At 39.7% G+C, this 13,977-nt stretch overlaps 1 protein-coding gene across 1 annotated transcript in view; it reads left to right on the top strand.

Moving 5' to 3' along the window:
• The window catches only part of ddb1 (damage-specific DNA binding protein 1), a 54,351-nt gene extending 48,399 nt beyond the window's left edge, over positions 1–5,952 (top strand). Inside the window, exons 25-27 of the mRNA XM_032517876.1 lie at positions 1,118–1,220; positions 2,039–2,162; positions 5,253–5,952. Of these exons, the coding sequence (XP_032373767.1) occupies positions 1,118–1,220; positions 2,039–2,162; positions 5,253–5,336 (311 nt within the window). The 3' untranslated portion in view covers positions 5,337–5,952. The remainder of the gene's footprint in view (positions 1–1,117; positions 1,221–2,038; positions 2,163–5,252) is intronic.
• The last annotated feature ends 8,025 nt before the right edge of the window (positions 5,953–13,977 follow it).

Genomic DNA, 13,977 nt, shown 5'->3' with positions numbered 1-13,977 from the left:
AGAACTCTTTTCAAAACCAAGTTAATGCTCGCCTTAGTGGCTCCAAGCCAAAAATGACGTCTTCAGATAGATAGATAGATAGATAGAGAGATAGAGAGATTACTGTTACTGTGCTCAGTGTACAATGTGGTTGGGGACCTTTGAGCCAAATGTCATCTACACAGTAGCCCACAACCGCCGGTATTGTCTGCCGGGTCATATTTGACCTGTAAAACCACATATGTTCTTTACAATTTACTAAAATTCCCACGTTTGTTGTGTAATAAAAGCCATGTCTTGGGATATCATGAAGTCTTGTTACAATAAAAAAAAAAAGTAAAATCACTTTTTGATTTAATCATCTCTGTTTTTGACTGTTGGGCCGACAAAACCTTTTTATTTTTTTTCTTCTTTTTTTTTAAAGCTTGGAAAAAACAAACATTCACATTAAACAAATGATGGATTGGTGTAATGTGAAATATCCAACATTTGTGATCGCTATTTTCCCCATATTTTTAGACAAAACAAACAAATCCATAAATTGAAAAAACAATCAGCACATTAGTTGATAATGAAAATAATCAATAGTAATCAAACTGCTTTTTGCAGTTGGTCCCAACACACTTGTTGGGACAAACACTTTTATGGGTTTGTATTTTTAGCATACTGTCAATTTCATTGCATTTTCACTCAGTTCATCACAATAATACACTTAGCATGCTACTCCCTCAAAGCTCTGTGTCTCAGATTTCTCAAGAAACTTTGAAATGGTCTTAAATTAAAGTATTAAAATCATACTACTTTTACTGCCAACATGGTCCCATCATACCAGCATGAAACCTGCATTAGGAGGATTGCAGTCACACTAATGATCTTCACTGATGACAAAACGAAAAGCATTTACCATCTGCCACAGTAAGGTGCAAATTTGTTTTGAATAATACGCCGTGTGTGTGTGTGTGTGTGTGTGTGTGTGTGTGTGTGTGTGTGTGTGTGTGTGTGTGTGTGTGTGTGTGTGTGTGTGTGTGTGTGTGTGTGTGTGTGTGTGTGTGTGTGTGTGTGTGTGTGTGTGTGTGTGTGTGTGGTGTGTGTGTGTGTGTGTGTGTGTGTGTGTGTGTGTGTGTGTGTGTGTGTGTAGGTCTGGTGACGTCCCTGTCTGAGGGCTGGTACAGCCTCCTCCTGGATCTGCAGACCCGCCTCAACAAGGTCATCAAGAGCGTGGGCAAGATCGAGCACAGCTTATATCCTTCTTCTACATGTTGATACGTGCTCCTGCCACCTGTCACAACCTGACCTCTACCTGACTGGTGTGTTTGCAGGCTGTAAACCCAGAGAGTGAGGTGACAAAGCGATAACAGTTGTTTTAATTGGCTTCAAATTATGGGTAGGAATCACCAGCGGCCTCACGATACGGTATCATCACGATACTTATGTCACAATACAATATAATGGCAATTTTAAACATATTGCAATGTTTTGCGATATATTGCAATTTTATGGTTTTATGATGTCCCTGAAAGGAAACTTTGTCAACATCTGTCTCATCTAAAAAGATACATTTCAGAACATTTAAAGACATCACTTTTGGCTTTAGGAAATTGTGAGGGACATTTTTCTCTATTTTCGGACTTTTTTTTTTTAAATTCTAAGCGGTTCATCGATTTATCAAGGAAACAATCGTCAGAATAATTGTTAATCAAAGTTAAAGTTAAAGATCAGTAAAAAACTGTAGTGATTAAAACATTGTTTAGAAGCATTTGTTGCAGATATTCTGTAATTTTAATGATATTTTATATGATAATGGAAAATTAAGGGTGATTGCACTGGGGATTTTATAATATACATCCCACATTAAAATTTTGTAAAAGTTCTCTACAGTACTAATACTTGATTCTGCTTGGCTGACATCACCATCAGTCTGGAACCTCTGAGTGCTTCCTACACATCATTCTGAGTAATTATTGACTGTGCCTGAGTTAAAATTTGTGATATTGTACCTGAAGTGCGATCCTCAGCCGAGGCAGCAGCCTTGCTTTGATTTTCCTTGACTCCGCGGCACCTGGAGATCCTTCCACACGGAGCGTAAGACAGAGCAAGCCACAGGATTCATCGACGGGGATCTGATTGAGAGCTTCCTGGATCTGGGTCGAGCCAAGATGCAGGAGGTCGTCAGTACTCTACAGGTAGGAGCTCAACTTCATCGATATGTTTCTTCCTTTTTCTGCTCTTCTTTTAACTATCCTACATTCATGAAAAAATATGAAAAAAATAAGATGTATATTTGGACTATTGTGAACTCACAGGACTGCTTCATATTCTAAAAGGACAGTAAGCACTGAGGTATAAAGCTTATTCAACAGCTTGATCATTGCCAGGCTGTTAGCCCAGCTGATTGTGACCCGGTAATAGACCCAAATATGAAATTTAGGTCAATAACCTGGTGAACTTAGATTGTTATTCAAGCCAGGACCTCTGTTCATACAGCAATCATATCTGATGAAGAAACAAACGAAAGCTGTGTTATTTGTCGGCGTTTTAAAAAAAATACTGATACTTGGGTATCACAATATTATGTTCTCAACAATTCTCAAAAACCCATTTGATCATTATACCCTTCCAGCGGTCTGGCCATCACTTCTGTCTTTAAGAGGCTGTAGCAGGCTTCATTTTTAAAGTTTGAGTTGATGTATCGTCATGCTAGCTTGCTGGGAAGCTGGCTTAATAATGCGCCAAATAGGGCCGGGCAATATATCGATGTTGTATTGAAATCGCGATATGAGAATAGATATCGTCTTAGATTTTGGATATATCGTAATATGGTAAGTGGTGTCCTTGTCTGGTTTTAAAGGCTGCATTACAGTAAAGGGATGTCATTTTCTGAACTTACCACACGGTTCTGTTATTTACCTTTATCCACCAAGTCATTCAATCATTTCTGGAGAATATTTATCAAAAATCTCATTGTGTAAATAACATTTTGTTAAAGCATCAATAGTCAACCAAACAATATCGTCGCAATATCGGCATTGAGTTATTTGGTCAAGAATATCGTGATATTTGATTTTCTCTATATCGTCCAGCCCTAGCCCCAAAGTTAGGCAAAATTTTGGCGAGAGAAAATATTTGGCATGGCCTTTTTCGATGGGGTCTGTTGACCTCTAACCTCAAGAGAATGAAAATGTCTTCTATGGGTGCCCATGAGTTTTCAGACATGCAAACTTAATGCTTATTCCATGCAGTGTGGGGAAATTTAAAATTATGCATGTGCTAATTTTCACATATTCATGAAATGGTGTATTTGAATATTTCTGCATACTGGGGTCCCTCAACAGTCTTGGAATTACATTAATTGGGTCTAACTGGAAAATGAACCCAATTGTATTCATGTGTGTTGTTTGGCCCCATCGTAACAATTTCATTGTAGTGAGACCATTTTTTTTTTTTTTTTTTTAAACTTGACCTCACTGTACACTGTTTTGTTAAAATTATATATTTTTAATCAAAATATATATCACCTTGCCCACAGTAACAATATATCAATATATTGAATCGTAACCCCTGTATCATGATATATATCGTATTGCTAGATTGCCCTACTCAGCCCTAGTCATTTCTGTATTTGGCTTAAAGCATTGTTGAACTGTAAAAGACCCTTTAGACAGTTTAATTAGTTGCTCCTGTGTTTTGTGAGTGGCAACTGGGAATCATTTTCATGGCAGGAACAGGTGGCAAAAACGCTTTTGGCAGATTAACATTCTCTGCTTTGTGTCTCTCTTTACTCTCTTGGTACTTAAAAAAAGATCACACTGTTGGCTCACAAACCAACTGTTCCCTGTTTCCCTCTTAAGACTAGCTGATAAAGACAGTCCAAAACACATTTGGATGATTTCTTTGCCAGGAAACCGCCGTTGAAAGCTACGATTCTACTTAAAAATAAAATATGTTACAACATCTGTTGCTTTTCTTGGATCCTTTTGGAACTGAAAATATGCATCAACAATTAATTGTAGACTTGAAATATTATCTGAAAATTGGGACGGCAGCTAACGATTATTTTCTAAATCAAGTAATTGCCGATTAGTTTGGTTGATTTTTGGTCATAATTACACAATTTAGTTGAATGCTTGATTCTGATTGGTCCATTGCAGCATTCTACGGTCTGATATTTCAGTATAACAGACCGCCGGGCAGACCTCATAGACTCTGGAGGACCTTTTTTATTTATTTATTTATTTTTTTAAGGCCTTTAATTCCACAGGACAGATGACAACATGATAGGAAGGGGGGGGGATGACACGCAGCAAACGGCCGCAGGTCAGAGTCAAACCCGTGGCCACTTCATTAAGGAGTAAACCTCTATATATGTGATCCTGCTCTACCAACTGTGCTAACCCGGCCATCCGAGGACCATTTTTAAATCCATATAATCATTTCTAAATATATTTTGTGTAAAATTATTGATTTCTTTAGTAAATAACTGTGTAATAAGCCCTTCAGGCTGACTCAAGACCCCCTGCATCACCCATGGGGTTCTACTTTATGATAATGACTTGCTCACTTTGGATTATCTCTGCAGAAAACGGCAGTGACAAATGCCCCTTGTAATTTCCTAGAGCCCAAGACGCTGCCATAAAGTGTCTTGTTTTGTCTGACAAGATTCCAAAATCTATAGAGATTCAATTTACTTCAAGCATAAGACAAAGAAATGCAGCAGAATCTGACATTGGACAACTTGGAACTGTCAAATTGACATTTCTGCATTTCTAACTCGAATAAAAGCTTAAACTATGAATTCATTATCAGAAGAATTTCTTATTAATTAAATCTGTTGATCAGCTAATCGATTGATTGACTCATTTTTTGCAGCTTTACCGAAAAAGCCTCAACTTAAACCTTAAAACCTCGCTGTAAAGGGGCGTGGTGTTCAACACAAAAAGCCCAAAACAACTCGATGATGGCCAGGTTTTTTTTAACCAATTTCATAAACATCACATTAAGATGCAGAAGAAAAGTTATACAAAAATACACAGATTTTTAAAAAGACCAAGGATGAGTAATGCTGTCTATAACCAGAACAAGCAAGATGAAAGATTCCCTGGAGCTTCTAAAATCGTACCTCAAACTAGCTGAAGCAAAAATGTCAAAAATGAAGATATGCCTTCCTCTCTACCCATGTACCTGTTAATCTCTTCATCTAAAGTGTGACGTAAGTGGCACAGGTGGGGATGGTCTCGGCAGTGGAGGCTCACTGTTTGGTTGTCGCTCAATTTCAGATCGATGACGGCAGCGGCATGAAACGTGAAGCCACGGTGGACGAGGTCATTAAGATTGTGGAGGAGCTGACGAGGATCCACTAACCCCGAGCGGCATCTGGACGCCCACTGAGTGAGAAGAAGCTCCCGTGGCGGATTGATGGTCGAAACGCTGATGAAGGGTTTTTGTTTTGCAGATTTGTAAATAATTATAAATAAACAGTTTGTGCATGTTCGTCCTTTTAGACTTCAATAAATTTGTCAACCGTTGAGGCTCTGAAGGTGCTGCACGATGAGTGTAGCATTCTTTATTTAGACAAGAGTCTCTGGGCGAAGTGCGTAGCATCCTGTTTGGACAATAAAAAGACCAAAGTAAAGACATTGGTCTAAGTGTGTTTGAGTGTGTGTGTGGGCATGTGTGATTGCGTCTGTGTGGAATAATGTGTGACTATAAAAAGGAAAAAAAACAACAACAAAAAACAGATTTTCCTCACCAAAAACATTCTCTGGGATATATTCGTGACCGTTGCAGGCAGATCGAAGCAGTAAGAAGGTCCTCCACACCCAACAGTTTAAATGTGACTCACTTTTCAAGTTTATTATTGAAGTCTGGAGTAAACACGCTGTATGAAAAAGAAAATGAGTACAATGATAGATTTATAGCTATTTTGTCTTTGTGATGTTTTCTTTGTTTATTCTAATAAACTTTGCTTTAGTACTGTTTACTCCTGTGTCTTTTTTCTCTCTATTCTGACTTCAAACTAAGTAATTGGCAACTGTTTTCAACTAATCTGCATCATTTTCAGCCCCGCTAGCAGCACGGCTCGAGGTATGCAATGATGGTCAGTTGGTGGGTTCACCACCTTGGTTTTGGTTGCCATGAAATGTTTGTGCAACTGTGTTCATGGTCAAGTGCCACCAGCAGGTAGAAGTTTTCAAGTGTTCTCATTGGCTAGCTGTTAGCCAATCCAAGTCAAGCAGCTTACCTTATTAATAAGAACTGGCACAAATCGAGTCTTCTTATCCGCAATTTCTAAACTACACTAGAATGGCTTGGAACAAGGTAGCCAAAGCATTTATTTCTACAAAAAATGTCCATGGTAGAACAGCAGACATTACCACAAGGTACTGAAATACGTGTGGCATAGCACCTTTAAACTTTTGTAGAACCCTACTTACTTTGGTGATTCCTTGACTTTTCCTTGCACCATTTTTGTTTTTTTTTATTCATGTAAATGCCTCTTGTTATTTGCCTCCTACATCCTGAGCTCAGTGTTTTGTCTCTTTTAGCTACATGTAATTAAACAACACCAGAAAATGTCTACATCCTCCATCTGCAACATTGTTATATGTATGCACAAAAATGCCTCCTGTTTTTTTATTCATTGCTGTGAAATTAAGTGAAGTCATTCACTGTTCCCAAAGGATAACTTCACCCATCATTAGGTTTCAAAACACAAAAATGTATACAATATGACATTCCTATTGGCCCATTAATTCAGTTTATTAATGTGAATATTTCCTGGCAGGTTCTACTAAACAATATATGTTGGGTATTCAAAGCAAGATATTTGAATATGCCACCTTTAGCTTTCTACTGTATAGTGACATTTACGGACCAAATGTTAAGTCAAGTCAAGAAAAATAGTGACCGATTATTTGACAACAAAAATTATTATTTGCAGGCCGAGTTTGATGTCAGCTGCTCCAGATATTTGGGGTATTTTGACCATGGACAAAGCAAATGTGTTTCTCTTTCCATAGAAAGAACTGAACGTAATGTCTCTCTGTTTAGGGTGAACTGTGTGCATTTAGACTGCAGATTTACTGCTTTTATAAATAACCGTTTTAATAATGACATAATATGACAAGATGCCCTCCACAATCGCTGCTGTTGACCTTGTGTATCAAATTAAAACAGCATGTCAGGGCTGGTTTACAGTTAAGTACAGCCGCGCTTGCTATTTGTATCTTTAGACATCCGTGAATCTGTTTCTGTGCACTAAACACACAGGGTTCCTTCTGTTTATTTGTCAGACCTGCTGACGATGCTGGATATAACTGTGGCAACCACCTCATTAATTTCTGTTGTATTTCTATTTTGTCCCATCTATAATAAACCATGTTGCAATAGAGGATACACTAGCTCTTTCAGTCAAAGATATCAAAGGTGAAATCCTGGCAGGATGCCAGTGGTGCAAACCAACTTCAAAATAAATTCTCCACCCTGGTCACAAAGTGGTAGTGGACGTCCTCTGCCAGTTCCCCTGAGCTAATTCTGTCCTGCTAGCACCCTGACATACAGGCCTTTGTTTTGCTTTGGTTTTCTCATTTTAATTTATATTTATAAATAAACAGGCAATCATCATATTATATAAATATATTGTGCTTATAAAGACTGAATAGGCGAATGGAATGAACAGTAAATGTGACTTAACTGAGAGAATAAAGGAATAGCATGAGTGAAGGAAATAGTCAAATCTTTTTATTGATGTGAGCATACATTTAGAGATTCTATTATTGAAACTCTTAAGTGAAAACATGCTACTGACATTCTTATGTTAGGTGTGATGATTCTGGAGTCTTGACTCGTCATTTTGCTCCTTGTCTACATCGACAACGTTCCACTTCTGGGATTGCTTCGGTGCCACTGGAAATTCTGCCGGATGTCCGTTACCTTCTACTTTCTTTGTGTTGGAATATTAAACTCCGGTGGATTCATGAGGACTATGGTTAACTGCTCCTCAGATCTCTGCAGGGTAAATCCAGACCGCTAGCTAGACTGACTGTTCAATCTGAGTTTTTTGTTGCACGACTAAAACAACCTTTTAACATTAACACGTTCCAACAAAACAAGTTCCTTCCCAAGGCTGTTTTACGGCAGCACTGGGGCTCCATGCGGAGCTCAGCGCTGCCCATGACGATTGTGATTGGTTCAAAGAAATGCCGATAAACCAGAGCATGTTTTTCTCCCATCCCAGACTGTTGTGTGAGTAGCCAGACCTTCCTCTGCAGCGCTGTGGAGGAAGGTCTGACAATGTGAGACTATTTTGCGCCTAATGATCAACAATCATCATAGGGCCATTTCACACATCCCATCCCTCCTCAATCCAAATGTAAGTCAACACATAACCCATAAAGTGGTCAACCCGAATTAATATTTTGAACACAGGATAGTATTCTGCTGTTGCTCCCTTCACTCGGATACTTAAATATTTTTAGCTGTTCAAAAACTGGTTTCAAATGTATTTCTCTATAACATTAAAAATGAATGACTAAAAAAAGTGAAAAAATGTAAGTTACTTAAATGTTTAAAGCTGTTCAAAACTGGTTTCAAATGTATTTCTCTGTAACATTAAAAATTAATGACAAAATCAAAGTTACTCAGCAAATCTACTTCATCAATGTTGGGGTGGTTATGTTGGGATTTAAAGCCACTTCATAGGTGCACTGGTTCAGAGAATGGTGTGAAAAGTTTTGTAATATAACCAGTAATTATTTGTAAGACTAGTGGAGAAAAACAGCATAGCCAGAAATCTCTCAACTGAAATGACCAAAATTATTAAAAGTTCAGCAGAGACGTTTGTGGCCATGCAGAATCAATTATTCATAATAGAAATCTAACAGGGGAAACTAGATTGTCAGGGTCTTTTAGGGCATTTACTGTGAGATTTGTTAACATCTGAAATGTCTGTAAAGTCAAGACTAAAACCGGGTATATTTATAAGTATGATCAGTTTAAAAACAAACAAATATGCTTATTTTTTATTATTTATATACATGAGTAGACAGGTAATTTAAATGATCAAATATATGTATGATCAAGCCCCCAATAATTTCCCCAGTTTCTGCAAAAACCTACTTACCTACAGTTAATCATGCCAAAAATACCCAAGCATTCCTATGGTTCTGTATAGCAAAAAACTCACTGGAGTGCCTTTGACTTGTCTTAGCAGATTTAACTAATGATATTAATGAAGGCTGAGCCCCACTGATTGTCCCAGCAGGCAATGCAAGTGAGCCATCATCCACAATTATATGGATTACAGCAATAATAAGTGTTCTTATTTACACCTGGGCTTTTGTGCTATGAAATTTATGTTCTGCTGAACAGCACTGTCTGCTTCACCTTCAGACTCCGAGTACGGACAATGGAAACACTGATTATTTCTAGTATCAATTTCTTGGATTTTTTGAGGGGTTAAGACAAGTCAAGACCAAGACCAAGGCAGAGTGAGACTGAGTCAAGACCAAGACCAAAGCAGGGCGAGACCAAGTCAACACCAAGACCAAAGCAGGGTAAAAGCAAGTCAAGATCAAGACCAAGACAAGGTGAGACTGAGTCAAGACCAAGACCAAGGCAGGGCGAGACCAAGTCAACAACAAGACCAAAGCAGGGCAAGACCAAGTCAGCATCAAGACCAAAGCAGGGCGAGACCAAGTCAACATCAAGACCAAAGCAGGGTGAGACCAAGTCAACCACAAGACCAAAGCAGGGCGAGACCAAGTCAACATCAAGATCAAAGCAGGGCGAGACCAAGTCAACATCAAGACCAAAGCAGGGCGAGACCAAGTCAACATCAAGACCAAAGCAGGGCGAGACCAAGTCAACCCCAAGACCAAAGCAGGGAGAGACCAATTCAAGACCAAGACCTAGGCAGGGTAAGAGCAAGTCAAGACCAAGACCAAGGCAGGGCGTGACCGAGTTAAGACCAGACCACTGTATGCCACTATAAAATGTGGAAAATGCTAACCACAGGCACTCCTCAATTGATCTGAACGATCCACTTTCCCATAAAAAACACCCACATGAAACTAAGTCTAATAATTTGATTTCTCTTCATTCACCTCTTGTATTGCTATAGGTGTATCATGAGAAATGCCTTGATAAAATAATCAAGGCAGGTTTTGACCGGTCTTGAAATAATATCCAGAGTTTTCTTTATCTGAGACCCAGACCGTGTGAAAATACAGTTGATTCCAAGACTGAGACCTTCAAAAAGTGTCCTTGAGACCAAGACTGATCTTGAGTACTACAACACTGTGTAGCTTACTGTAGGAAATCAGTAAGAGAAGTAGTTTATTATAACAAGGAGGAGCCAAGTCAAACAGGATATCCCCCAAAAAGTGACTTAAAACATGCCCTGCATCACAGTTAATGGGTAATATCTTCCCATGTAACAGGCTCTCAGGGCGGATCTTACTTCAAAGGGTAGAAGAAAGGTCAACGATGTAGAACCACCTCTGGGAAATGTCCAACCACAGTCATGCAGACTGCTGATTAAACTGTGCAGCTTCACCAAAGCAGCTGGGAGGCTGAAGCAAATAATTTCACTTCAGATTGTTTGACGGGTGGTTATCTGCTGAGTCTAAAGGTGTTAGCGAGTCAGCTCTGTTTTGGTGGGTTGACTGGTTTCACTGAGAGGTGTTTTTGTGCACCTCAGCCTGGTCTGGCTCCCAGCTACATCTCTCACATGTTTTAATCCCACCGAGTTGGAGCCACAGGGCCCTGCTGGCTGTTTCCCAGCACCAAAAGTGATTGAGTCTTTGATGTTGGAGCCCCAAAGCTTTGAAACCCCCAAGAGCTTCAGCAGCCACAGTCAGTGTCGTATTCTGATTCCACTTCTTTTTCTCCTAATTTGGCTTTCTCTTTATTATCTGTGCTCATTTTAGTGGGATGTTACTCCTGTCTGATCACTTGCTGCCAGTTTTATTGTGTGTGTTAAGAAAAGCACTTCACCGCATTTTTCATTTGGTGTACAGATACAATTTAAGTTTCTAATACTACTGAAGTTTTTTTCCAGGTAAATGAATACTGTTCAGTGTAGGCAAGCTTGACAATGTATAGTATTATTTTGCTAGCCTTGTCCTTGTAATTTAGCAAGATTAAGACATACTTTATTGACCCCGCAAGGGATATGATTCTATATGTTAATTGTTGTCAACAAATCAGTCAGTCTCACAATACCTTCTGACGTTCTCACCCTGTCGGTGGAACTCAGCCCCAAAAGAAACGTTATCCACATAATCCATGCAGCCAATATCACAGATCCCACATTTCCCCCAAAGGGCTTAACACAGCACAGCATACAAAAACTCCATTATTTGGTTTAGGTTCCTATTTATTATTTTTTAAATTAAAGAGTTTGTTGATGCTGCAGACAGTTATTGTTTATTATTGTCAGACATGATGAAAGCTCCCCACGGGACCACAGGAGACGTTATACAACTGTTCAGTAGGACTTATCATGATCTTAATTTGTAATCAGTGGAGAACTTAAAATAGTTTTTAGAGGGAAAAGTCTAGAAAAATAAACAAAAATCTGTTTCATTTTCTTCTTTCGTGTCTTGTCATGAACCTCACCCCCCCCCTCGACTTTATTTTAAGATCTCTTGGAAGTCCCGAAACCCGGGTTTGGAACCACTGCATTAGACCCAAGTACAGTTTTCAACCGCCAAAATGTAATGTCCATTTAATTTTCTATGAAAACATCCCATGTTTTCCACCAGTTGTCTGCTCTTGATTCCCCATTCAGAGTTGCAGCACTTACTGAAAGTGTGTTTGTGTGTTTCATTGGATTCACTCGTCTCCCTGAAGAAAACCTGAGCTCTTTGTCTCTGATTCAAGCATGTGAAACTCCACATTGTCCCCGGATAAACTGCATATTTTTTTCCCCAGGATGGAAGTGGACTATTTTATGGAGTCTAAACAGCATGGCATTGGGCCCTGGCAGGGCCCCCCCCCCCCCCCCCCCCCCCCCCCCCACTTTCTGGCACATCATTTGTTTCTGCCATTCCCGTCCAGCAGCAGCTGAGGGGGAGCCTTGTCCCGGATGCTGTACCCTTCTGCAAGTCTGTGAGCCAGCTAGTGAAAATCTGGTCCTGGCTCTTTTTTTTGTTTGTTTTTTGTCTTGTTTGTTCTACTTAAAGTGTTTTCACAATCTTACCAGTTTTGCAGGATTTTCTTTTTTCATGAAATGTATTCCTCCCCCTTATAATATTAAGATAATTTTTCATTTAGAAGATGATTAAATATCTGCCGTGATGTGTTTAGACTTTAACACCCTGCAGAACTGTTGTGAAATGGGATTTCTAGAAGAACGCATTGTCGCTTTTTCTTAAAGAATTGATTGCCTTTCCAATGAAGGATGAGGATGAGGATGAATGTGAGCGCTGACAGTGATGTGGAGATTTCAGGGTTGACTCAAATGCATGAAACACATGATGGTCCGACTAAAAAGAAAGAAGAGATAAGAAGAGCAACCCTCTCTCTTTAAAATTAGACACAGAAGTGACCAGAGCTTCCTTGAAATCGCACTTCGTTGTGAAGATAAAATTTGATGTAAAACTGTTCTAAAATATACACTCTTTGGAATCATTGCTACCCAATTGTGTTAATAATGTAGTGTCTCTAATCACGTTAGCTTGGACGTAAAATGGGACTGGTTAGATGCTGCTTGATGGCATACTGCATGAAATATTCAAATTGAGGTGTCCTACATTAGGCAATGAATCTTCTTTTCTTTTTTTTTTTTACCACGCCGGAGGCGAGTGTCTGATAACACAGGCTTTTTCTGATCGCCATGATGAGATGCTAATCTGGTTGTGCAAACATATAATTATGTTGCAGAGGGAGGATGTAGACATTTTCTGGTGTTGTTTAATTACAACGTGTAGCTAAAAGAGACAAAACACTGAGCTCAGGATGCAGCATCTTTTGTGTGTGCCCAGCTGTCTCTGGTGGAGTATGTTATGATGATAATAATCAATTGTATCCTCTAAATCAATTCTGTCTACTTAAATGTATAGAAACAAGACTACATAGCATAGTGCGTGGAAGAATGGTGTATGAAATGCAAAACACTGAGGAGGAACTAATGCTTCCACATGACCACCTGCGGGGAGATAAGAGAGAGAAAAAAGAGACTGAGTAACAGATTCCAGATCTTACAGGCTGGGAACGCTGGGCCCAGTGAAGGCACTGATGACCGAACTGTAGCCTAAAGTGAATTATAAGAACAGGGACCAGCAGGGGTCATCAGCATAGACTGTAATAAAGATGGATCTGGCTCTGAGCTCTACTGTGCACACTTCAAAATTACAAGATGACAGTATCTGGGATATTTTGGCTTCACTTTTGTACAATTCAATTAAATTTTCTTTATAGTATCAATCCATAACAAGAGTTATCTCAAGACACTTTACAGATAGAGCAGGTCTAGACCACACTCCAGAATTTACAAGGACCCAACAGTTCTAGTAGTTCCCTCCAGAGCAAGCAACAGTGTGACAGTGGTGAGGAAAAACCTTTTAGGAAGAAACCTGGGACAGACCCAGGCTCTTGGTAGATGGAGTCTGACAAGCCGGTTGGGGTTGAAGCAGGGCACAGCAGGACGTAGCAGGATGTAGCAGGGCACAGCAGGACGTAGCAGGATGTAACAGGGCACAGCAGGACGTAGCAGGATGTAACAGGGCACAGCAGGACGTAGCAGGATGTAACAGGGCACAGCAGGACGTAGCAGGATGTAACAGGGCACAGCAGGACGTAGCAGGATGTAACAGGGCACAGCAGGACGTGTAGCAGGATGTAACAGGGCACAACAGGACGTAGCAGGATGTAGCAGGGCACAACAGGACGTAGCAGGATGTAACAGGGCACAGCAGGACGTAGCAGGATGTAACAGGGCACAGCAGGACGTAGCAGGATGTAACAGGGCACAGCAGGACGTAGCAGGATGTAACAGGG

The sequence above is a fragment of the Etheostoma spectabile genome, chromosome 1 (genome assembly GCF_008692095.1).
Source record: "Etheostoma spectabile isolate EspeVRDwgs_2016 chromosome 1, UIUC_Espe_1.0, whole genome shotgun sequence".
NCBI classification, from domain to species: Eukaryota; Metazoa; Chordata; class Actinopteri; order Perciformes; family Percidae; genus Etheostoma; species Etheostoma spectabile.
This window is presented reverse-complemented; position numbering and strand designations above follow the sequence as displayed.